This window comes from Buteo buteo, chromosome 12, assembly GCF_964188355.1.
Source record: "Buteo buteo chromosome 12, bButBut1.hap1.1, whole genome shotgun sequence".
In the NCBI taxonomy this organism is placed as follows: Eukaryota; Metazoa; Chordata; class Aves; order Accipitriformes; family Accipitridae; genus Buteo; species Buteo buteo.
In genome coordinates, this window is record NC_134182.1 from 4,411,956 (window position 1) to 4,438,922 (window position 26,967).

The window sequence follows — 26,967 nt, forward strand, 5'->3', positions numbered from 1 at the left end:
CCGCCCCGCGCGCCTCCCGGGGGGGGGGGGGAGCATCAGTGACACCCCCCCTCCCCAATTCTTTCGTCGTTTTTCGGCTGTATTCATTCAATTTGCCCCCAAGCACGAAGCGAGGAAGTTGTCCGAGCAGCCACGAAGCCTACGGAATGCGGAAAGCCGGGAAGAAAACCCTCCGACGAAGCCAAGATTTCTAAGATTTCGGTGGTCACGCGAGCCACAGCTAGTTTCTTACTAGCAAGTAAGGAAAGCGGCGGAGTCACCATCCCTGGACGTGTTCCAAAAACACGTCGACGTGGTACTTCAGGACACGGCGGTGTTGGGTTGACGGTTGGACTCGATGAACTTAAAGGTCTTCTCCAAGCTCAACGATTCTATGAAGTATAGTTAAGGCCACTTTGCATGTGCATTTGGTTGTAACTCTGTCCGTAGGGGATCAACAGTCCTTTGCTGAAGTCACGAAAGGGCCAAACTCATCCTTCAACTAGCCAAGAGGAGAAGAAATGAAGACGGACAAGGGCAGGGATAGACGACGTCTTTGATGGCCCAAAGGACACCACTTTCCTTCAATTCTTTCCTTCCTAAGCTGACTTCTCCTCCAAAAGAGTTTCCTCTGGAGGAATCTCACGCCTCTAAGGAGGACAAGGACTCCAGGATCAGTCTCTCCGGTTGCGCCCCCTTCCCGAGCATCTCTCTGGTAGCACTGTGCTAGCTGGAAAGCCTGGGTAGATCTTCGCAGCTGTTCAGCTTATATCGGATACATAAATTGCTGAAGAAGACCTTAAGCCAGGGTGATTTTCTAAGTTGTGTAAGAATAGTCATTTCTTTCTCTACGGTGTCAATCTTCCTACCTCCAAAAAGGCAAACAGTGTCAAAAAAAGGGCAAGGGATTTCCTGGTGTCCAAATGTTCGTGCCGCAAACACCTCCCAGCTCCAAGAGAGGACAGGTTACCTCATCCCCCAAAGTTCCTCTGGAGGTAGGAGTTCCTCCAAAGACATATAGCACAAGGCTTGGAAGAGGGCTTCGTTACCACCGGGATAATACAGTCATTATCTGAAGTAAAAGAAATGCCTTCTTATGTGTCTCTAGAGTGCACCTACCAGAGGTGACAAGGTACCACGTGGGAAGTCTGCTCCCAAAAGGACAGAACACAGAGATAGAATGGGTAGGAGGAAGAGGGGGAAACCACCTATAAAACCCCCCAGAGCGATCCCAGGGGCATGGAGCAGAGCTGTCTGGGACTGCAGATACTCAAATTGCCCACGTGAAAAGTTATCAATCGCAGCGATAGCTCGCTCACAGCGGTGAGCGCCGGTTTCTCGTGTAATGCACCCAGAATTCTTTACAAAGCATCACCCATCCATTTTAGCTCCACTGCTTTCCAGCGTTGTTGAACTTTCCCTTGTGTTTTAAAGAGAATAAGGAGGATGTGCTTTTGTAAATTGCTTTCATCTGTCCTACTTACCTTCTCTGAAAGTTTTCTTATGTTTCCTGCGAAAATTAAGCAATTCTACTTCTTTGCTGTATGTATGGGAAATATTATTCAGGCTCTGGCTGCCTGCATTTGCAATAGAAGTGTTCAATACAGTTTTCCCTACAAATATATTCTTCTGTAAGCTTAATATCTTTACAAAAATTGCACTAGGAAAAACATTGTCCATTCTTGGTTTTAAAAAAAAAATCCATTTTTAAGATCTTAATTTAAAAAAAAATTAAAAATCCAGTGCCCAATATAGTTAGCCAGGTCTTTGTTCATGAGTGTTTGTCATTTCCAACCAGGTAAGATACTGGTTGTTAAAATTAAGCTCCCAATGAATTTTACATTGATAATACATAATTTCACCTGAGGGCTTGCTACCTACCAGCTTCTGACAGCATCTTGCTGTTGTTCACACTTCCATCCCAGTATTGCATAAGGGACAGCAACGGTTCACAGAGGAAGGATCTGAGGATCTCCTACCTAGACAGGAGAAGGGGAAAGAAAGGGTAGTGGTCTTTTCTTCTGAGAACCTGGAATTTTTTATAATATATAGCATAATTTAATCCGTAACTTGCAAGCCAGTGAACCGTTACGTTCACTTTTTTCTGTCTTTAAATGTGTTTCTTCAGTACTGCCAGCCCGAGGCCACCAGGCTCAGATCGGAAAGCCGCAGCCCTGGCAAGCATGGGGTTAGGTAGCTCCGCGTGCCACCCTCATCCCAGCACCAGAACCTGATCCCAACCTCTTCCCTCTGGAATTCCATCCCAGTGAGTCTTCTGCCTTCTCCCAGGACACACCCAACCTCTTGGCAGAGGGAACCAGAGGAGCAGTACCTCCTGTTTCGCCAAAACGCTAGGACATGAGAAATACTTCCTGATTTCTAATATTTTCTACATACTCCAAAATGAGTCCTTCAGACTCTCATGTACTCCTGAGAACATTCAAAATTTTTTTTTTGCCTGTTAGCTTCCACATTAGCCCTTTCTAATGTTTTTCAAGGGGGAAGGGTATTAATTTCTCATGTCTCCATATCAAGGTCAGCATTTGGCTAAAACTAGATCAGATTTTTCCTTTGCTGAGACAAGTGTATGTTTTCAAGACAAGACTGCTCTTCTCCAGTAAATTCTGCTGTCATTTTCTCTTCCTCCAAAACAATTCAGTGCAATATAAACTCAAGCAGCAGAGGAAAAAAAAAGTGTAACTGATACTGAGACTTAAAATTCCTTAATATAATTTGAATTTAATAAATGGCAAATGCAGAACAAATTAGAACTATTAAAATTATTTCTACTGTAAATACAGTTTGAAGAGTATTTCACATAAAGGTACAGTATTACATATATTGCTACAGGCAGTTATTAAACTCATTCAACATTTTACAGTGCTAACAAAGTCAGTTTACATTACTGACTATATTTATGTTGATCTTAACGTGACTTGCAGTATATTACCCTTTTTATAAAAGATTTACTGTTTATGACTATTTTGTCAAAAGTGAAACCTGTCAGTTCATATCTTGCTAGAACTAAATATTCTTAATTGGAGACAGAAGAGCACTCGTTTGCAGCCTTATTTTAAACTCTTTGCTCTACTACTTTGCCTTCTATTTTAGCAACAAATTTCTGCTAAAGTCCATCTTAACTGAGAATTCAAACCAAAATGCAAAAGAAAGAGTAAAATTCTTCTCTCCCTCTCACTCAATAAATTCATTTTTCACTTAGTACTATTGCTATTAAAAAACCCTCACAAGTTCAGTATATTCATTATTTAAGTACTGCATATTCACTACACAGATTTTTAGCATACTCTTGTTCTTTTTGTGAGAGATTGATTGCTTGTTGGCTTCAAATGCTTTTGACCTCCTGGGCTAAATTGATTCTCTAAGAGAAACTTGTTTGGACTCAAAATAAACCAGGCTTTCCAGATCTCAAAAGAAACTTTTGGTAACCCCCTCCCAAGGCGAATATTTGCTGCATCCAACTTTGCATATGCTATATGCAATTTGAAAGTCACCAGGTAGAAGGCACGTAAGGGGTGCAGCACCAATTCCAGTATTACAGCTGTTCCTTATGCCAAAGGTTGCAGTTAAACGAAACTGCAGTGAAGTGCTCAGTTCAGATTCTTTTCAAGCTCATAACTTCATTAAAATAATATTTCTGGAATAAAGTGTTCTGCATTTACTATTCAAGCACAAATAGAAGCCTTCTAAGTCCGAGAGGAAGGCAAGGCGCAGCTTTAGTGGGAGGGCAGACGAGGATGAAGACTTTTTTTGTAGTAGAAAAGGGAGTGGGAGTGGAGATTTAAGGTCCCCCCGTACTTATTTCAGAAGCAACGAACTTTATACGGAGAAAGTTTGCAAGAAGCTACATGCCACCACAGAGTAGCTTCCAAGTCAATTCGTAAAAGAATCCATAGTGCTTGAAGCGACTGGAAATTACCTGGACTTTTTAATTTTGTAGTCTTAACTCTTCTCAGGACCAAGCTGTGCTGTTTACAGGAGACCATAAATACAGTTTTGATACCAGGCCTGGATTTCAAAGGCAGTATACTTCATTAGTTAAGACCTCACCAGTTTATAAAGTTTTGGACTTGCAGGGTGAATTAGAATTAAAACCAGTACAGACAAAGTATGATTTCTACTGTTATCTCTGCAATTTCACATATAAAAAGATTAAAACTGAACAGGACTGTTAGCATGGTAGCTTGCCATGCAAATTAAGCCCAACGAGAATCATACGCTTATTTTGCGGCTCAGCTCCATCACCTCGGTATTCCAGCGATGCAAGTGTTTGCACTTGAAGCTTCTGTAAGAAGCTGAGTAATTCTGGATTAGCATTGACATGTCTAAAGCTGCCTACACACACAGCAGAGGCAGACAATGAGAACTGCCCCCAGGCAAGTTTCCATGCCGTGGATTTCATAGCCCCAGTCAGGCCTTGGTTTATAAAAGTCCCCAAAAGCTCTTCTCTGTCCCCATCTGTAACCAAGCTAGCAGTTCTGCAGACACAATTACAGTGAAAGCAAGTTTCTAACTCTCCCATCAAAAGAAATACTCAGGAATTAGGGCAAATATGGCCTCTTCTAAACAAACATGGTTTTAATTCACTGCTGAGTAATACTGCAAGTAGTAACAGAAGCAGAAAATGCAAAATAAGACAGAACAAGCATTCTTAATAGAGCGGCATCTAGCCTTTTTGGGAGGAAGTAATCAGACCTCTGGTAGCAATTACAATTTTTTACTGCACTAAGCTTTATTTTTATTATGACCCTGCTGTTGCTAAGACAGTGCTCTTAAATTACCTTACATACATACTGTATTAAAGAACAACAGGTTTGCCCACTTTACAGGGCCAGATGGTGCTCCAAAGTTTAATATATCATGGGATTTATATATATTTAAAAAAAATACAGCATTCACATTGCTCAACCAAGCTAGTAAATAGCTCCCCTGGTCTCACGATAGGTGATACGTGGATAAAAAGTTTATTTCCTTTCCTGTTTGCAACTGATGCCTTGGATGTCTGAGCAAGTCTGTTCTCGGGAGTTAATAGTGAGCACTGCTGAACAGTGACAGGCCCCTGCTGTGCCCAAAGTCAGCATCAAAGAAACATGCTGGGCCAGAGACCTTCCCCCACCAAAAATTCAACTCATCTGTCAGTGATGGAAGGTAGAGTAGAAAGAGCAACAGGAATACAAGTACAAATTAGAAATGAAGTTGGCTTGGTAAAAAGGGCGAATACCCTGTACAAATAGCCAATGCATTTCAACAAAGACGGGAAAGCAAAGTGTTTCAGTCTTGATACTGATGCTGCTTGGAGTGCTACTAGATCGCATGAAGTGTGAAGACTCCAACACCACCACTATTGAAATGTTGAGCTGGTTAAGGATGAATCTGAAGGAATTAGCAAAAGACATTACAAACACCACCATTTTTAAATCAACACTTAAGATGATCAGTATTTAAATCACATATGCATAGTTATGTATGTAACAATTTAAAATAATCACATCACGATTTGAAAAGTAATGAGATAACACCTCTGCACAGCTTATGACTATGTCAGCCTAAGACACCTGTTTTAGAAATTAAACTGCTGATCTGTAAGAGCTTAAGGCCTTTTAAAATAGCCAATGTATATGGTGCTTCTTGGGTACTTTCAAAACTTATGAAGCAGCAGTGCTTAAGAGAGCAATCTTGAAGTGGAATTCATTCCTGGTTATAGCAAATATTTATTTTGCACACACAGAATAGTTACTGGGAATGTATTCTCAGAAATCTAGGATAGCTAAACATTTTGAAATCTTTGAAAGTGTTAGTATACATTTAAAACAGAGTTCAGAAAAAAATATTGAAGATCCAGTTATTAAAACCATTGACTTCTTCAGTGCAGTGTTGAAGACAGCCTTCAGCTTTTTTAATAGCATAGCATTGTTTAATAACGATTTAGATATTTAAGAACATTTGAGATATTAACCGATTCAGAACCACCTGGTTAGCAGATAAGCACAAGCTAGTTGGGCATTTCCACTTGTTCCAGTTTCTAATGCCACTGAGTTAATGTAATGTACTATGCCCCTTCACAGCATTACTACTACAGTATCCAAAATACTGGTTCACATTTTTTTTCCAATATTCTGTTTTTGTGTATTGATAGTTTACGATTGTCTGGAACTTACTTGTAAACGTTTCCTTTAAAAACTGAAGGTGGCCTGAGTGATCAGAATTGTCTCTTCCTGAGCATGTTTACCACTGACTGATGAGCAGGACAACCAAGTAACATTTCCAAATAGGCACAGCAGGGAAAAATGCAATGTACGTTGGAATTGTACCTATATGCCTACACATTCTATATTAATTCCAGTTTTGATGTTGGGCATATACTCTGTTGTAAAAACACTTTTGAGATAAGATACGCTTAGCATTTTTATGCACATTTTTAAACACTCAATCTTCAAACTATATTTTTACTTAGGCCTGTCAAAAATGGCATAAGCAAAAACTTTTCCTGAATGCAGCCACCTATGAGAAGTAACATCAGTAACAAGTTCAGCAATTTGATTCAGAGAATTAAAATAACTGAATTAGTACCTTCACTGCAAGATGAAAGCCCTCAGAAAAGGCAGCATCAAAAGAATTGGAAGAAAACAATTAGCTTCCAACCCTAACTGAAACAGTTGAAGCTGTATCTGCTTCAATAAAATGGTTAAAAGTAAACAATTCCCAACCCTCATTAGCAGCATCATGTAGTTTTTAATTCAACACGATGCTAGTAAGAAATCATGCAGGCTCTCCCCATCTCCTCTACCTCCTCTCCAGTTTCATGACCACATCCATTTTGTCATTAAAAGGAAAAAATGTATCAGAACAGTTCCACAGTTGCCAGCAATACAGATCAGATGCTTGTTTGCCCTCACGCAGACAAGAAGGTGAGAAATGCTGACGTGGACTCGGTGTACTTTGCACACTGCAGCATTAGGTACAGAAACGCAGCTTGGGTCAAACAAAGAGAAGCACTACTAACAGTAACTAGACTGGTCTAATTACTTAAGCTCACCTCACTGGGAACAGCTGTTAACATCTCACCACAATACCACACGGTGCAACCTGGGTATAACCAGAATTAAGACAAAAAGTCAAGCTGGTTTCATGTAGCTGATTTTATTATTACATACTAATAATACATATTGACACAGCTGATATCAGAGTAAACCCTTATGGGACAAATAAGTGCCATAATGCAAATTATGGAACAGAAGATCAGTGTAAACTGTGGAGCAGCACAGCTTCTGATTAAAAAAAACATAAAAAAAAAATCAATGCTGTGAAAACTCGTGGTATTAGACTTCACTTAAAAAAAAAAAATCTTAGGAGAGGCCTAAAGTCCACAAACTTCCCAAAACACAGGAAAAGCCATGTGCATCCCCCCAGTGAATCCATCAGGACTTAATTCCATGAAGACTTTTTGCAAATTCAGTGTTTAGATCTTCTACATATTTCATATTCTTCTTTACTGTAAGAGAGCCCAGTAAGCTGATCTATTCTACACACATTGTTTCACTCTTTTGGGGCAAATTACAACCACAATCTCCTCTAGCTTTAAACAGCTATTTCAACCAATATATGTACATATATGTGTAAACAAAATGCCTAAGTAAGGGCTTAAAGCAATTTCATAGAAGTATCCCAATTCAACTATTTGTGCTCTTTACTTCAAAATCCAAAGTGCCAAATACAAGCAGCAAAAGTTTCCACTATTGCAGTCTAAAATAAAATAATGATCCCATTTACTCGTGTGAATTTATAGAAATCATTTAAAGCCACAATTCCAATTAATTCAAAAGGGCTGAGAACAGGAATAATACATTTACAGTAACTGCACAGCTTGCATGGCCAAAAAAAGTCTCAAAACTCATTTTTAAACTGTTATTAACAAGTAAAGGAATGTACACATCTTGACAATTTAGCGCATAACTCAAAAATAGACAACTACTGCACTGATCCAAATTTGTTAATGCATAATCATATTTGAAAATATACAAAATCTGAAGTTATTACATGAAATTAAAACCTGGTTTTAAAAAGTGCACAGTAAAAACCGAAGGTAATTACTATATAAATTATCCACAGAGTGTGTATTTCCTGGTTTAGAGCCAACATTAAGTTCTGTTTTATCTGTTACAAGTTCTAAATATTTTAAAGCCATTTACAGCACCAAATTGGTTTTTACTAGACCCAATACCACCCTCTGCTTCCTGGAACAAACAGGAGCTGGACAATGAGCATTCACTATCTGCATCCTATGCAGCAGCAGCTTCCGACAACAGTTGATTAGCTGTAAGCTATCGATTTTTGTTCTTTTTAGAATTTCCCTGCAACGAGAAACAAGTGAACAGAACATATAATTCAGATAAGAAAATCTAGACAGATAACATATAAAACCTGATGTCTGATAATTTATACCTACAACAAAAAGAAGTACAGTCAAACTGAAAATAAACAGTCCATAGGCTTCTAATCATGTAAGCCTGTAACTGTTTGCTCTGAAAATCGCTCTATCTTTACAGGCATAACAGGGAAAAGTACCACATATTCCAAATAAGCACAACAGTACCTTACTTCAGTTGAAACCTGTGGAAAAAAGACTTTTGAGTTATGTCCCAAGACACTTGATTGTATTAACACCACTAATATTGCAAGGGCAGGGAAGGCAAGTCAAATCATAATTCACGCTCAAGTAATATTTCAAATATAAACCTTATAGGATGATTGCCTCAAATTAAAATCAATCCCCCACCCTATCATTTTGTTCCAAAACAAATTTAACTTTAACTTGGTCTATATAGAATATTCCTAGTTTAGAAAATAATTTGTTCTACAGCTAACCAACTCACATTTGAGCTGCAACAACTCCACAAAGCAAACATGTAGCTTAAAATAAACTTTTGTGTAATAGTTACTTGCTGGCAATTCTCTGTCTTTCTATTTTCTTGAGATAACATTTGTTTTTAATCTAACCAACAACTCACTCCAAGTGATAATGGGTTGAAGTCAAAATGATGCGGTTAAAGCCAATCACCTTCTACATTTGGCGACATTTGAAAAATCTGTGTCTACTGTTGTGAGATTCTGAACTACCTCCTTACAGACAGAGTACCACTTCAAGTCTTGAAAATATGACAAGTGAAAAATTCCAGAAACCATTTTATAAAAACATGAAGTGCTATGGTCAGTATGCAGCCAAGCACTTCCTTCTAAAAACACAAGAGCTTATACACCAAAAAGTAATTTTAAAGATTACAATGCCAAGTCAAAACACTCAGACATCTGAAGAAAAACAGTTCTATACATGGTGGGAAAAGTTTACTCTAAAAAAATAAAAACTGCTATCATAGGACCTTTAATCAAAACATGGGGTTTTTTTAAAACATTTTTTAACCCTTCAGGGAAACCAGCTTCCATGCACTCCACAATTAAGGAGAATAATGCTAGTTTATTAGTTTCACAGCCAGACAAGTGCAGGGTATAATAGGCCTTCACAACATCTGTTCCTCCCTAGAACCATCAGAATAAGATATACTACGGTTTAATCAATGTTTGAAACAGCAGACTTCTGTATTTTTCATCATTAACATTAAGTCAAGTCAAAAACTTGTTTCTGATAAACGGGTAGACTCCTTGCTTGGAAAAGAATTTAAGTGTGCATTTTAAGATCACAGAAGAATATAAGTGGCAACTTTTTCATTCCTACATATGAGACACAGACAAGCTAGAATACAGAAATAAAACAGAGAAAAAGAATAGCTGCCAAGAACTGAGTATGCTGCAACTGAAAGAAAAGTGCAGAAAGGACACTCCTACCAATAAGTCAATCATAAACACCCAGTATCACTAGCTGGATTTGCAAATAGTTCCATTTCCACCACATATAAACAAAAAAAAAGGTGCTGATCTTCCATCAGAGGGTACACTTTGAAAGTCTACTTTGAAGCAGTGGCATGCAGTGTTTGTTCTTTCCCACATGTATGTTTTGCAAGAATTTGTTGTTCACTGAAATGTGCAAGACCAGGTTTGGAGTTTTCTTTCCAATTGGCCAAGAATAAGAACTATAGTTTGTGAATTGGTTTGTTGAAGGGTAGTACTGCAGGAATGCTAAATGCAACCTATAGACCTCCAAATGGCAGCCAGTGCCTAATGTCAACACCTGGCAACTTACCTTACTAGTCATCTTTAGTGTATCAATTTCTTCCCTTTGTTTAGTTAAGGTTTCATTCATACTGCAGAGATGGTCACTCATCATACTTAACTGATCCTCATAACTTCTCTTTGTCGTCATCAATTCATCCTAAAGTGGGGAAAAAAAACCAGAAGCCTTTGATTAATATTAGTAGCAACTGGCAAAGTAGCCAACTTCTATCGCCACTTAGTAAGCTACACTTTTGATGCTGAATGTGTGCAATTAAGCTAAACCATTGAAAAAAAAATCACTTTATGAAAGAAAGTCAATAGCTATTTGTCTTTTACCTGAAGTCTCATGCATGGTCTGTTCCCCTTATTTTTTCCTCTGTTTCCTTCATAATTTTTCCCCCACTTTTTATGGCTTACATAAGAGACTAACAGCTAAGTTTTCCAACATTGCTTCCAGCCAAGAAACAAGTGAAGTTTATAGGGTTAGAGCACGGCCTGTACATGAACATACGTGGCATACAAAGCTGAAGGATTAGAGAGACATGGTGGGATAGTGTGCGTGACTAGAACGCAGCCACGAAGGGATACAGACACTTTAGGAAGGACAGGATAGAAGGGGAGAAATCATGCTTTATGTGAAGGAGTGGTTTGAAGATGATTACGATCTCATAGGTAGGGATCAGAGGCAAACAACAAGGGTAATATGGTGGGCATCTGCCACAAGCAGATAAAAATCTCTCAACCCCAGACCCTGATCCTCATGAGGGATTTTAACTACTCTGACATCTCCTGGAAGAGCAACAAGGTGGTACACAAGCAATTCAGGAGTTCTCTTGAGTGTGGTAAGGAACTTCTTGATACCAGTGATCAACAGGCCTAAGAGATGCTCTCTGCTGGACCTGTTACAAATAAGGAAAAGCTGGTCAGGCATGTGAAAGCCAATGGTAGCCTTGGCTGCAGCAACCACGAGTTAGTGGAATTTAAGATCCTGAGGGAAGCAGGCAAGATGAATAGTAGAATTACAGCCACCCTAGATTTAAGAAGAGTAGACTTTGGCTTTTTCAAGGTCTGCTTGGCAAGAACAACTGTCCTGGAAGTTAAAGGGGCCCAGGAAAGCTGAATGATCAAGGACAGAGCAAAGAACAGCCCAGTGCTTAGGAAGTGGAGCAATTGTGGCAGAAGGCCAGCAGGGCTGTACAGGAAACTCCCGATTCAACAGCTTGATCTGAGCTCTCTCTGCTCTGACCAAAGGAGGGGACCAAATTACCTTCAGAGAACCCTTCCAACCTAAACAATTGTATGATTCAATATTATGCATTTATGAACTGAATATTTCTATATACTTTATTTTACTATTGACTCCTTTCTCAGCATGTGGAGGGGAAGGACAAAGGGACAGGACATTCAAAGGACATCTGGCATAAGATTTTATTATCTTTTTTTAACAATGGCTTCTTAAACATCACCACAAAGTTATTTTTGCTTAATATTAAGCTATCCATCTCAAAAAAACACCCTGGCATTTCTAAGACTTTCAGTCCCAGGTGCTAGAAAGGATTAAGAATTCAGTGTATCATCTGAAATCAGTCACACAATCACACCTTTTGACAAAAAAAAAAACAAAAAAACAAACCAAACAAAAAAAAACAAACAAAAAACAACCCAAAACATTTTCATAGAAAGACTTGACATGAAATGTGCTAAAACACAGGCTTGGTTACTATAACCTTTTCCTTGCAAGCATGTTCCACTTCAACTTTATACCTGGGATTTGAAGTCTCTTCTCTACATATCATTAGAGATTTTACATCACCAACTAAGGACCTAGTAAAGGCATGACCATGCTCGATGGTTGTAATTTTTCTCCTCCAACTTCCCCTTACACGCAATTATGAAATGCATTTATTACATTAGGTAACATTTCACTTGCCTGTAATCTACTGATGTTTTGACTAGCTAGTTTCAACTCTTCTGTGAGTGATTCCTTGGACTTCTCTGCTAAAGACAGTCTTTTGGCAAGTGCTCGACACTGTCAATCAGAACAGGATAGGGAGGGTAGAAGGGAGGAAAGTTAGTTCCAGAGTACTGCCTTTTGCCATGTTTAACTGATTGCTTTGGATGTTTCCATCTTTCTGTAATCCTTAGATTTCAAGAAACTTAGTCAGAGCTTGTGCACATTTTCAAATGCAAAGGTAATGTAATAGTTAACATTAAATTTTTCTTTCATTTTACAGAATTACCATATTGCAAATCCTCTACAGTTTTTTTTCCACAGAATTACTAGGAAATATTTCACAAGTAAAAAGCAACACAAACAACTCGCTTCATCCATTGCTCAAATATCAGAGAAAGATGGTTTCTCCATACTACGTCATCTACCATTAAAAAAATATTTAAGAGAATTTGCTCAGTCAACTCGGAACTTTGGTATATTCCACATCAGTTAATTACACAAATAGAACTGGCCACTACTTTCAAGAAAAATTACCTCATGATTTGAAATGAAAACAGGAAACCACAGATACAATGAATCGTTTTGTTAATTCTTGAAATTAAGTATAACTTATGCCTAAGAACCAATTTCTCAGAGGAGAGCCGTTTTCATCACTTCATGATACACTCAAATATTTCTGAATGACATCAGCATCACTTAAGTCATAATTAAGTCAAAACTAGCTTGGTAACTAAAGCAGCTTATATGAACAAACTTATACATCATACACATTATACTTCTTAATACACCCAAGACAAGGCCACCACAGGATTTATTTAAAAAAAAAGTCTTTCTACAGTATCCATTTTTATGCATACTAGACCACAGCCAAAAAAACATATTCCAGGAACAGATTTTTATGAAGCATTATGTTCCATATATTTAAACTCGCTGTCATAACACTTGCCTGTGGAAAGTTCAAAAAGGGATTTACTGTTTTCAGTATAGACACTGCCTGCATGCTCACCTCAGCATGAAAGTGTACTGATTTGCTGTCAGCAAGCTGCAGATGAGATGTAAGTTCTGCTATCCTTGCCATGTAGTGGTTTTTTATCAGGTCTTCACGAGACTCAACATCTGGAGCCTGGCAAAGCAAAAATTAAGCAGAGAGATACTTATGCTTAGAAAGTAGACTGAATACTTGCATCACAACATTGTCCTCTATACTAACTTCTCTTCTTCCCTCTTGAGGCCTGGGTGCTCTACCCAAAAGCATCAAATTCCTCAAACACAACAGAAAAATTACAGCAAGTCACTCTGCAATTTGTCACTCTGATGGTGACTCTTAATGTCAGACTTCCTTAAAGGACAAAGAGCTGACTGAAGATGTAAGAAGTTTGCTTGATTTAACGTATCAAGTCTCCAATGCAAATGAAAATCCACTGCAGAAGTGGACTGCTTTTACCTACACAGAAACTTACTGGCTTTTCCCAACAAGGAAGAATTCCTTTGCATAACTAAGTTTCAGAAGTTCACAACAGTCAGAACTATTTCTAATGTTTCATGTTCCAGAAGTTTCTTTAGACATTTGAACTTTAAAAAAAAACAAAAAAACAAACCCCACAACTTGCCAGTTTACTCTAAGTTACAGAGTAACCCACTGGAGACAGACTTGTCATTACTTTCAAGTTCAGCACTATGCAGTAGCTTTTAAGAACTTATATCAATTATTATCTGGCTCTCACTCTGCTCCCACTCCCTTTTTAATCACACCTTCAGAAGAAACAGAGGAGTAAACTGAAATACACATCAGTTCCCTGCAGTATCAGAAAAGGGAAAACACTGAATCTTATTCTGCTAAGTTCCTGCTGGGGCAAGCGTTGCACTGTAGCAGTGCTAAATAAAGAGTTAACATTTAGTCTGACAGCTGGTTCAAAGTTTCTTTCAGTGTGACCTCTGGTTTAGGATAACCTGTACTTAAGTGTTAAAACACCAGGCACTACAGTCAGTGACTTTTTTGCAACTTGAGCCCTTCCTCAAGAGTTAAGAATTGAGGCTTGGAACGCAGCTAGGGTTACTGAAGTACAGACAGACCAACGCTTTCCTCAAATCACAGAAGAGACCAGGACCACTGCTCCAAACCGCTTACATGAATAAGAGAGAACAGTTCACTAAACAGAAGAAGAAAATTAAGAAATACATGGATTTCAGAAACTTGAACACATGGGTGACTGATGGCATTATACTACAGTATTCTTGGTAATTAGACCTTTGGAATAAGTTTAACAGAATCAGAATTGAAGTATTTACCAGATGTAGCTTGATAATGTTTAAAACAGATTACCTTTTCATTATCAGTAGTTATAGTCAACATTCCAATCTAGAACAAGGAAGAAAATACACTTAGGTGAGAACTGCAAATACAGATACGATAGCTGCAAGTTACATTGACGGTTCAGTGTGAAGCACTGACAGAACTCTAGCAGAGTAGAGATTTGGGGTTATGGGAAATATTTATACAATATGTTAACCTGTGAGTTATATTAATTACACATAATTGTGGCTAGAAAAAGCCAATCTCCTCAAACTCCTAATAGATCAAATACAGGATCAAAAACTTAGAGAAGCCATTTTACTTCAGAACTGGGGATTTCAAAACAATCCACTGGTCATTATTCTCCTGGAACAGGAAAGTAGGGAAAAAAAAAATAATGAAGAATTCTATTGAGTGCTGAGCTGAGTAGATTTATTATTTCTTACAGATGACATCCCTGTTAATACCACTTCAGAAGTGGTAATTCAGAGGAAAGGCCAACCCCTTTTAAATACTAGTAATAAACAGGAAAAAGCCATTTCCCAACATAGAAGAGCAAGGACAGAATGCATGCCATATCCAAAACCAGTTGTCGAACCCAAGTTGCGTGCACCTATGAAGGTTACGTAAAAATTTGTGCTCCAGAGAACGCTGAAAGCTTGAATAGCTTCAAGTTAAAATTAAGCTATAGTAAACTGACTTGTAATATGCTTTATAACCCATTTAAAAATACTAATTACCTACTTCCATTTGCTTTAGCATACCTAGATATGAAAAAAGTATTGGAAACTCAGAGCTGACCTGAGATATATACTACTTACTCTGTAGTTAGGAAGCTTGCAAGGAAAATCTAGAAGTTAAACACCTATTACTTCCCCCTCAGTCGTGCAAGTACAGAACAACAGAAATACATCCATGATACTAAAGACAGTGAACAGTCTCAAAATCCAGGAAGTTCCAAACTCTGCAGAAAGTATTAGCAAGCAGCTTTACAAACACAAGGAGCCCAAGCGCGAATGCATTACAACACAGTCAAAAAACTTTCATTATTAGTGTTCCACTGATCAAACAGTACTACTACTAAAGAAAGTGGGTTTTCCTCTATTGAAGGAAAAAGGTCACTTACCAGACTAGTACTCTTAATAGGTTCCCTCAGACTTTTTTCTGCGGTTTCCTTCTTTTGTTCAGCTACATTTGACAAAACAGAATGCTCTTGTATAGTTTCAGTTAAGTGTCCACTAAGAGAGTTCTTCAGTTTTTGGTTTTCTTTCTCCAGCTTTATTTTAGCTAGCTGGGCCTCCAACATCCAGTGTTCTTTTTCTTGTTCAAGTTTTGCAATTTTCTCCAAACTCTGCTGGACCTTTAGGAGGGAAAGTTTACAGTCCAGGTTATTGAACACAAGGGGGAAAAAGCCACACACAGGAAATACTTGAAGACAGTATTATTTTAAACTATTACATAAGCAAGCTAATGAATACTGCAGCAGGTAAACAACTACTGATCCGAGCTGTACTCTTAACTGTGGTCATGTGTCAAAAAAGACGATGTTATTTAATTAGTCTAAAACATGCATCACAAAGTTACCACTCACAGAACTGGCAACATCATATTAGGTGGGGGGGAGGGGGGGGAAATCAAAGGAGGGAAGAATTTTATGAAAATTTGAAAGATATGTGCCTGGCACTAGCATTGTCTTGTTCTACGCTAGAAAGACAACCAACCTCTCCCCTCCTAGCTGCCCCACCTCACACAGACAGAATAACTTGCTTGTCCAGATAAGAAATCAACTATGGAACCGTATACATCATATCACTCCACACATTTCTGTTGAAATTCATGTCATCACTACTAATACACTTTGAATATTGGCCACTACAAAAAAACCAAAAAAACCCACACCACTTAAGTCTTCTTGGGCTGTAAAAGTTCAATGCACTCTGAGCATTCAAGCTCATACAGAAGTTTTAGTATTAATCAGTCTCATTCATGTGCAATGGGCAAACTGTATAGACCTTTTAAATACCATTTAACCCCCCTCTGCCTAACCTTCCAGAAAACAATACATATGGACACTGCAAGAATGATGAACTGTAATCTATTACTAGACTCTAACTGAAAAGAAAAATCATCGTTCTTAACCAGTGCTAATAAATCCTGCATAGTCCAAAAAAGCACTCAAAACACTACATAACAACAGAAATTAATACTTCAGTATGCCTTATCCTTTATTTTGCATTTATTTGAATTATTAAAGATTGCCTGACTTCTTGTGTTTATAAATGAAGATATCAATGGCATAACCCTGTCTCTTATAATTACACATACATTCTGCAGGTACAGGCAAACAAGTCTTGGATAACCCAGCCTGAGAACGGCAAGTTTTATTTTCAGAACTCTACAAATTAAGACATCTACAGTCTGATTTTAAGCTTCAGTATATGCATATATATGTACAAACAACACCACACTTGATTTTGTGGAAACTATTTGATACTACTTTACCTTCATAAAATACACTATCCTATATGTGAGTAAGATTTATACCAGAATACCTGTTGTGCAAGACCTTCTCTACTTTCTGTGGAACTCAGAAGAACTCTGCGATTGGCTAAAGCCTCTTCATAAGGCACTGAATCTCCACAAGGCTGCAGAAGGATAAAAGAAACCTCAAAACATGTTTCACAGTACATCAGAATATGTATTCTACCTTTATTTTCTTATTGCCCTCCTTACTTTAGTAAAGGGAAGACAAACACTTTCCAAGTGTTTACCAGCCAGTAGAAAAAATGGTTTGAGCTCACAAAAAATACTGCCCCCAAATGGACACCTGATTAAAAAGTGCTCAGAAAACTCCAAGTGTTAATTATCAAATGCATTTTAAGGTCCACTTTACAGACATTGCAGTAAAGTGATTTAATAACAACTGTTAAGTACACCATCACTTAATTGTTAATTTTAATGGAGACAACAGGAGATCTGGTAGTGTTCAACCCTTTGGTTCAGCACATTTTCTCCAGCATACCCCCTTTTCAGCTGCCTTTTTTTTTTTCCTCCTGTTGCTCTGCACTGTCTTCCAGTATTCACTGGAAGTATAGTAAATAAGCAGCTACCCTCTACTCTTTGCAGTCTTGGCACAGAAATAATTACTGGAATTAGGCAACAGCAGAATTGACACATACCCTCAGTTGTGAGGGCAACTATGCTGTCTAAATTTTTCAGTAGCATTATTGCTCTAAGGGTTTCATTTCCTCAACCAAAGATTCTCATTCAGAGAATCTCATCCATTCCAAAACTGAAAATCCTTAGTTTGTATTCTCTTTGGCATAACCAGCTATCAACAGAACTGTGCTTTCTCTGTGCAAGCATGCTAGCTGAACAAACCTTCTTCAAAGACTTCATGTAAGCAACCGCCTTTTTCTTGTACTGCAGCATACACTCAGCTGAAAGAGGGCTGATGAACTCTGTTCCTCCTTTAGGCCCATAGCTCAGCGAAGTAGTGAAGTGATCCAAGTTGTTGCTAAAGAATGAGGCAATCTAGACATATCAAGAAAAGTCACATTTTGAATTAAGTTGACCAGAAAGATTCACCAGAACAATTACTCTTTCAAGAGAAAGACAAGTATTTAGTGAAACTGGACTTCACAACAAGAATTTCAAACAACCTACAGGCTCTTCCACATAACTTAGACCTTACTAACGCAAAGCATCCTCCTCACAGTATCTACTTCATCACCCATTCAGTTGTTTTTAAGTTGTAGCCTGAAAATACCTTGGAACAAACCTGATACTATAGATTATCATCAGAGCCACATGTAGATTTTCCAAATCAATCAGCTAAGATTTTATTTTTTTTAAAACCTCTATAAGTTAGGACATTATATTGAAACAAAAATATCCATTACCTTGCCCACTCCATTTGTTAAAGCCACAACAGAGGATAAAATACAGTCATTTGTAGTTATGAGTTTCTGTGTAGCAGTTGGAACATCTTGTTCTAAAGTAGCTTTCTGACTGTAGTGCTTGGAAATATCTAGAAAAGGAAAAAAGACATTTATGTCGAATTACGATTTTTTTTTTTTATTTCAGCAACCATTTTCAAATTCAGCTTATGACCTCAGCCTTCAAATACTTCTCACCTCTAACTAAATTGTATAAAAGTTTAGTCCGGATACTCTTAGTTCTCCAGTATACTGCCTTAGACAACCCTTCGTGACCATAAGGAATAGACATTATGCCTGTTACACAAGGCAGAATAAAGGCATATATTTAAGTGTACTCTGTATCCCCAAAATCATAGCTATATAGGGGATCTAAGCTCACATTGAACTAGCCCTTTACTTCACAAGTATACTTTCCATTTCCATATGTTTACATCAGGACACTTAGAATAATTTTTAGTCATGTTCAATATCTGAGTGTTAAGCTCACATGACTTAAGGGAAAAGTATTTTAATTCTGTCAGAACAAATCTAAAAGACTACCGGAAGTTTAGAATGCTACTTCCTGTGTTCTAAAATTCTTTCAGTGAAAACTAACAGAACACTCTTCAGAGAAGAGGAAAAAAAATAAAACAAAAAGAAACCACAACCACAAAAAAACACAACACAGAACTTTTTGAAAGTCATTCACAAAAACATCTTAGTTTAAATATACTAATTATTTTCAACAGCACCAAAGTTTAAAAAAAACTGAAGTATTTATCATGTAAGAACAAACATTCTCAACTTGGCCTAATTAAAAATAAGTAATTATTTGACAAGTGAACATTTTGCACCCATTTTACAATAAAGTACTATTGCTACCGAATGGAGAAATCCCAGGTCACCACCACCAGAAGTTGTAATTGAGGCAGGCTTAAGCAATTGGAAATCAGTTTGGGTTGGGAAGGAAGGGAGGAGAGAAGTGACAAATCAAGCATTCTGGAGTATGGGAGCATGAGATGTTAAGAACAACATTTCTGTTGCTAGCTAATGAATTCTACTGACAGTTTTCTTCAGTACTTCTATTTTCTTTATTTCCTTTGTTAAAGTATAAGTTGGGTTGATTTTACATTGTAGTAACTATATTAAGAGGTAGAAGGTATTTATCAATAAACTTATCTATGCTACAAAACTCCTGGTTTAGTGTCTCATTTTGTTTGAGGTACAATCGCTAATATAATCTTCTTTTTTTAAAACAGGGACTCTGCAAAATGGGGCTATGCTATCGATGTTACTAAATGAAACAAAAAAAACCCCAATTTTGCTTAAAATTATAAAATCTTAATGTTTAAACAGCTGACTAGTATTAAAGCAATTTGCCTACACAGATTATTTTCTCCCTGGGAACAGCTATATGGCACAGAAATTCTAGGATATACAGAAACATGAGTGTTTTAAAACTCAAGAGTTTTACCCGAACATCACTTCACTGAAAATGTAACATATCCACGTTCTTCTGATAAAAGGTAAGCCATTTTCAAGGAAGAAGCTAAGCTTCAAAAAGAATGCAGATTTCTTCGTAAGCTAAGGTTATATATTCATGTTAAAAACAGTGATCAACCTAAAAACTGTAAGGAAAAATTCCACTCTGAGGGCAGGTACTAGGTCAACAGTACATAAGGAGGGGAAAATATGTACATTTAATAGCATTCCATTCTGTATGCTAGTTCCACTAGAGAAATGAAGTTCAGAAAGTAAAGTGATACTGCTCAGGAAGATCTAGAGCACCACAATTAAGTATTCCAGCAACTTAGAAGAACAAGAATGGAGGAGTGAAAAACATGCATGCACATCCAAAACAAGTAGTTAGTAGGTTTAGTTTCTTATCTTAGTTTGTAAAGGCAAAACAAACCAGATTTATCACATGACACATTCAACATAGTTACAGAGAGAGTACACGTGTGCTATGTTAAACAGAAAGAAGCAGAGCTGAAACATAATATTCCAGTACCCTCACCTTTTAAAATGTCATGAAACCCATGAAGACTTCCAGCAATGTTTGTAAACACCAAGTTGTAATTTGTCCTAAGAAGTCCTTCTGGTTTTGTACCTAAGAGTGCCACATAGAAAGGAAAAGATAAAAAAAAAAAAACCACACACAAACCACAAAACTCCACTAAGATTGGACCATGAATGAAAAGAGTTAGCTTTAAAAAATAATCCAATTTCCACCTACTAGAAACATTTGCATGGAGCATGAAAATCGTAACAGATTCATTTACTTAAATTTTCCCTTCAATATCAAATGTATATATACCAAATTTTGCCAAATTAGGCAGGTAAAAGACTTCCAAGTTTCCTAAATTTCATTCAGATTTGACAAGTATCAGTTGTTTTGGTCTCAAAAAGCAATTATGCATGCAGAAAGATTTACATGCTCACTGCTGTAGGAATGACCGTCTGGGTCCTTCTAAAGAGTGAAGACTGAAATAACCTGAAGGTATACAATAACTGTTTCCTCTTATTATTTACAGTATGCATTTGGGGATAGTTTCCTCACACACACACACAAACATTTTTACCTAATTTTATTTAGTCATGACCATGAGAGTCATAGTTTAATAATCCTATGAACAGGAGGAGCTGGAAGTGATAATTAGTAATAAAATGTAGTTTATTAAAAATTTCATGATTTAGAGATTACAGAAGACATACTGTCAATCATACTATAAAAATCTACAGTCATTTCTTCTCCTCTACAGTTAACTATGACTATCTAAAATGTGGTACGTGTGACTGCTTGGTAATTTCCAGGCCTGCACCATGCCTATGTCTATCCAAAAGGAAGAGTGTGGAGCATTAAAGACACACTCTACAACACACTCAGTCTCCCAGCCTGGATAAAAGATGGTGCAGCATGGCAGAGCATACTGCAAAACTCATTTCCCCATAGTTTAGACTGTACCTGAAGAGTAGCGTTTTCCTCTATCATAGAAGTGGCATTTTGTGTGTGCGTGTGTATGGTTTAAAAAAAAAAACCAACAAAAGCAACCAAACAAAAAAAACCAACCAAACAAAAAAACTCCAACACTGGTCCAAAAGGAAAACTGAGCCAAACCTGGCACTTACTTGGTAACGCAAGAAGACTAACGTATGTATGTAGCTTCTCAAAGACTGCAGTCAACCTTTTCATGTCTCTGTGTAGCTCCATATTTCTAGCTCTTAAAGCAGCTGTGCAAAGAGAAGACTCACACTCTTCTTCCAAACTAGGAATATATGAATTATTTTTTTTAAAAGTGAGCAATTATCTTAAAAAACAAGTTAATGAGTTTTGGAGTAGATAACTAGCGTTCTCTACAGCCCCAGTCCAAAGCAACAATAGACTCGGAATTTATTTTAGAAAGGTTAACATATCAGAGAGTAACTTAGCAATACATGGAAATCACTGTGTGCATGTACTATCCTCGCTCTTAGGAGCTTCAGTCACAAGCCAGGAACAGTTTACACTCAAGGCAAAAAACTCATTGCATCAGTTTAAAGACTTTTTCCTCTACTACATATAATATTTGCTTCCTAAGGAGCAGGAGAACAGGTACAAAGAAGGCATAAAACAAGCTTTTCCTTCTTTCTTAATCCAAAACCTCTTTTTAAGCAGTCCTTTGCACTAGCAATTCACCTCCCTTTGACCCACTCGGGAACAAAGACTTTCACTGCAGAAGGGATGTGCATCTGGCAAGTTTTCCTATATTGCTGTATTTATTGCATGATAAATAATCTTCAGACAGGATCAAGAAATTAACAGTTTCAGTGTATCGTACTTGAATAGTATCAACACTATTGAATAACTTAAGAAACATGAAAAATCTGTGCAGCTTTCATTAAAGTCTCACCTGTGGGGGGGGGAAGCTTTAAAATACATGGGCTTAGCTCTAATGCACAGCTGAAAAAAACCACACATAACCTAAAGGCTTAAAAACCAGCAGTCAAAAAAAAAAAAAAAAGTTCTGTCTTTTAAGCCAGAGTGCTTTGAGGGTTGGCTTAATATTTGAGTTGTAGATGTTAACAATGCTGCATGCCTGACACTCAGTGCCCCCTTAATTTGATCTATCAAATCAAAAGTACCTTTTTAACTGATAAGGAAGAATCTTTCTTAAAAAGCATAAGTAGGAAGCTAAATGTTCTGAGAAGGCCTTCAATTTCACAGCTGTTTCCTGGAAGGAAAAAACAACACATAACTATTTTTGCTCTGCAAAAATCTTTTTCAATACTAAAAATAAGAAATCTTACCAGGACTGTGACAGTATCTTCCGTAATACTCTCAAACAAGTGAAGCATTCCTTCCTCCAGAGGGCGAACATACGAAGCATTTTCATGAAGGTACTGTGAGAACTGAGTACAGAGAGATTTTAAAATGGTGCTTGCTGAAGGCTCTTGCAAACTGTTTCAAGTTAACAATTAAACGGTCCACTTTAGCAAAGCACCTGTCATCTTAAATGATCCCCAGGACATCAATAATAAGATGTAACAGTGAAGTGATGTACAGCAACCTCTGCTACAGGACACACACACACCTTGAGGGAAAGTGAGAAATAGTGAAGACTGCAATTAAGTCCAGGCAAAACCCCACCTAAGGCTTTGCCACAGCACCCTATCTCATTTTAACTACCATGCACAGCACGCCAAACCCCTGCTTTTTAAAGTTTAAGCATTCTTGCACTCCTTGCTCAACTCCATCAAATTAAGGCTAGATCCATGCACCATTAAGCCACCAGAATAAACTATCCTACCTTCCTCCCAGGTGTTGTTTGCCTCTCAGCCCTTGTCCTGTGCATCAGCACAAACATTTGCACAGCTATGCTGTGCAAAGTATTGAAGAACCAAACCAAGTTAAAACTAAAAGCAAGAGATAGATTTTAATCTTTATCTGTAACCAGTCCCATTTTCAACATGGGTCAAAGCATGCTTATGCCAATGCAAAGGATGGAGCTGTAACTAATCAAAGGGAGAATTCTTACTTGCAAGAACTACGAGAGGTTTGGGCAATTATGAAACTTTGGCCTCACAGAACCGCCTGACTTTGCTAAAATTTGCTAAAAATTCTATGGCTAATTTCGCCTTCAAAAAAGTATACCTGACAACAAAGGCGCTCACTCTTACACACAGTCAAAACGTAACAGCACCATCAGCTTTTGATTTTGATACCACAGTATTACAAAAAGCTTCTTCCACAGACTGACATCGGTAGTCAAAAGTGATCTTGGTTTGTATTTTACCCCACAGAAAGATACCTTCACCTTTGAATATTTATATCACAATAGTAGCTAAAGATCCCAGGCAAATAGGGTATGAGAAATTTTAATTATTTCTTGTATTATTACAGTGCAGTAACACAGCGTTAACAAGAAAAGAGAGATGCCAAGCTCTCATTCATGCATGCACAAATCTGGATGGAATTAGGGAAAATTCCTAAATCTAAGGAGGAAGAAATAACACATGCAGAATGCTCCTGACTTGTGTTGCAAGAGAAAGGACTGGAGTTATCTGGCACAATGCTGAAGACCCAGCAGAACCCAGCAATCCAATACTTAAAGAGAAAAGGAATACTTGAACCTGGAAGGGAATTGTCCACATCTACTTTGAGTGTTTGGTGGGGAAAATAGCTCGAAAGCGCCAGACAAGACCTGGAGTTGGGGAAAAATAAATCAGTGCAAGTGTGCTAAGCCACTCCCTGACACTTGTCTCATTTTCTCTACTAGTTTAAAGGGAAGTTTTTGAACCACTCAGTGGAGGAGCTAAGATCACACTGAGAACACTTGCCAAGCAAATAGATAAATCAATCAAAAATACAGGAGCAACAGCAGCTTCAGTGAGTGATAAAAGATGCTTCATCACTGGAAAGTCATGGCAAAAGCCCAAGAGGTAGCATGCACTGAGGCAATTAGGTCATGAATACACAACGGGGCAGACTACAAGAGACATAATTATGAAAACAAACAAAGCCTGAACTACTGAATCAGAGTCAATTATCAGAAAAGGAGAATCAAATTACAGTTCTGATTAGGTTGCATGTTTCATCTGTGTGAAAGCACTTCTCTGATGAAAAGCAAAGAAGTGTTAGCTAGGACATTAAGAAAAAAATGCATGAGAAGTGATGTCTAAGAAACCTGATTTTATTCCCTTAGTGTAAACTGCAGTAGTGCCTGTAGAATCCAATCACCACACTAGGCCACATAAGCAAGGAGACACAGTTCTTGCCCCAGAGAATTTGGAAGATGACAAAGCCACATAGTTTTCACAAGAAGGATATGCCATTTTGAGCACGTTTGGTGGCAAAAGCAAGAAATTGTTGTTCTCAAACTAAGATCTATGCTGATTCCCTGTGAAAGTGTATTCTTGATTCAAATAGTTGAAACAACTGAGAAGGTAAATAGAGTGGGACTTCTCTAGTGGATAAACACCTTCTCAAGCATATTTGTTGCTTGCAAAGAGATTAAAAGAGGTCCTCCCAAGAACAGAAAAGTTTTGTGATAGTTAACATCGCCACTACGTGCATTGTAGCCATTTGATGAAGGCAAATCACGTCCATCTCAGTAGTTTAAGTCTAAGCCCTACAAACTACTAAACTGAAGTTATAGTCTGAATCTGAAAACACTGGCATCCAGCAACTTAAATGCACATAGGTCCACTTGCACTATGAAGTCAACAACTCTGATGTTAAAACAATTCTATTTCAAAGCATATATATATATATGCATCCCCACACTAATTCTTATGCACGAAGTTCTTTTCCATGCTTCATGGCATAGAAAGAGAAAGTCAAAAGACGCAGCTTAACAGCTCTGAATGATACTCTCAGAAAAGTCTTCCCATGGAGTTGCACAGAAAGAGGTCAGGTTTCTCGTAACAATTTCAACGTGCTTTACAGACTTGAAGCTTCAGAACGCTTACAGGAAAAGTCTTTTCACAAATAGCCCAAAATCAGACTATAAAGTTGGGTTTTGACAAGGGAACAGAGTCAAAGTTCTCTCCTTCATAAGCCTACCTTAAATCCAGTTTATTTCACATTACAGTTAAACACAAGACCTTCTGTCTCAACATCTCCCATGCCCCAGTACATTAACTAAGACAAGCATCTATTTAGCAGTGAATATTGTGTATTTTAAAATAAAGTCAGCTGAAATTTTGACAAAGGCACTTTAGTTTAGCACTTAAAAAGCAAAGCCTTGATTCGACTATCATATTGCTCTTGTAGCAGAGGCACAGGGGAAAAGGATTCTCTGCAGCTACACCTTCGCCTACACTCAGAGAATTCACCCAATAGAAAAGACTTCTCATGCAGGAGAGGCTGCCTCTCAGGAACACACTTATAGCACTCCAGTAAAGGTGGCAGAAGTTTGCATGACAGATAATTCACTCATGAAAGTCTACATCATTGAATATACTTGTAGATGAAATCTGTAAGCTTTACCTTCTGATTTAATGGTGATATAGCATCTGTTGCAGAATCAACGGGAAAGATCTGTACCTTCTGCTCAGTGTATGTATGGAAGTTCAAAAGAGCTGTTACAAGTTCTTGAACAAAAGCCAGTGCCTGGCCCGCAAGGTCTCGCAACTTCAGCTGTAAAGACAGTTACAAAGTGATTATATTTGACATGTAGCTATTTAAATATGGAAAAAACCCGTTATGGTTGAACAGAAAAAACAGCTATCAATGATTTCTTTCTTGTTAGTAGTTCAACCTAAAATACACAGCAGCAATCACCTTTAACTTAAAGTTTATTCATAAATTACAATGCCACACAGAAGGGCATGTTTTTCTATGACAACAAAGTAGGTTTCCTTTTCATACAACAGGTGATACTTTGCCTCTGCTGCATTTCTCAAACTATAGACCACAAGAACACTTAAAGGTTAGTACAATTACAGAGATCATTTTTGAAATTAAGATTTCTGAAGACCAATAGACTAATTGCTGACAACAGCTCAGTTCTTTAAGCATGGTGATAGTGAGAAATTTGTAACACCTGGTTGTAAGGAAACCTAACTTAATTAGTAAAACCCAATGAGGTCTTCTCCCAGAATAAAAGGTGTCTGCTTCTCTAACCAGTAACACTCAATTCTTACTCTCCCACCTGGACAGAACTGAGCTGCTGCTCATGAACAAGGCTGTTCTGTAGCTTTAATGCAGTAGGAAGGTATCCAAGAAATTAATCCAAAAAACATTCTGAAAAAGCAAATGCAACAGAGAAGAAAACCACACTCTGTTGTGATTTATGGAGGAGAGAACAAGGTTAAAGTGACACTTCAGCCAAGAATGACTTATCCTTCAGAGATGTATTCCTAATGCTTCAATGGAGTGTTAAATCAAGTGAATCTTGATTATGGACCAGGGATGGTGGTGAGTAATTAATGCAGTCATACTCAGTTTGTGTATGTTAATTAGCTATGTAAGGAAGGAAAACAGACAATATTACAGTTTTGCTGTCCTTTACACTGCAGCCTGTGCTAATACACTAGCATTTTGCCTCCACTGGCAAAGCCAGTCATAAAAATCTGTCCTGGAACATTTTCAAGACTGCACATCTTGAAGCATGAGGCTGGCTGGCATAGTGCTAGCAGAAAATAGTAAAGGAAGA

The 26,967-nt window shown here is 37.8% G+C and overlaps 1 protein-coding gene across 3 annotated transcripts in view; it reads right to left on the minus strand.

The window, feature by feature from the left end:
- Window positions 1-7,121: 7,121 nt before the first annotated feature.
- PPP1R21 (protein phosphatase 1 regulatory subunit 21) overlaps window positions 7,122-26,967 on the minus strand; it is a 32,935-nt gene continuing 13,089 nt past the window's right edge. For all 3 annotated transcript variants that reach the window (XM_075042435.1, XM_075042437.1, XM_075042436.1), the window contains 14 exons: window positions 25,800-25,949; window positions 22,619-22,720; window positions 22,454-22,542; window positions 21,461-21,597; window positions 20,349-20,441; window positions 18,314-18,441; window positions 17,793-17,945; window positions 16,964-17,056; window positions 15,538-15,771; window positions 14,442-14,477; window positions 13,125-13,241; window positions 12,095-12,193; window positions 10,193-10,321; window positions 7,122-8,348 (listed from right to left, as the gene is read on the minus strand). In XM_075042435.1, coding sequence (XP_074898536.1) covers window positions 8,319-8,348; window positions 10,193-10,321; window positions 12,095-12,193; window positions 13,125-13,241; window positions 14,442-14,477; window positions 15,538-15,771; window positions 16,964-17,056; window positions 17,793-17,945; window positions 18,314-18,441; window positions 20,349-20,441; window positions 21,461-21,597; window positions 22,454-22,542; window positions 22,619-22,720; window positions 25,800-25,949 — 1,590 coding nt within the window. In that variant the 3' untranslated portion in view covers window positions 7,122-8,318. The remainder of the gene's footprint in view (window positions 8,349-10,192; window positions 10,322-12,094; window positions 12,194-13,124; window positions 13,242-14,441; window positions 14,478-15,537; window positions 15,772-16,963; window positions 17,057-17,792; window positions 17,946-18,313; window positions 18,442-20,348; window positions 20,442-21,460; window positions 21,598-22,453; window positions 22,543-22,618; window positions 22,721-25,799; window positions 25,950-26,967) is intronic.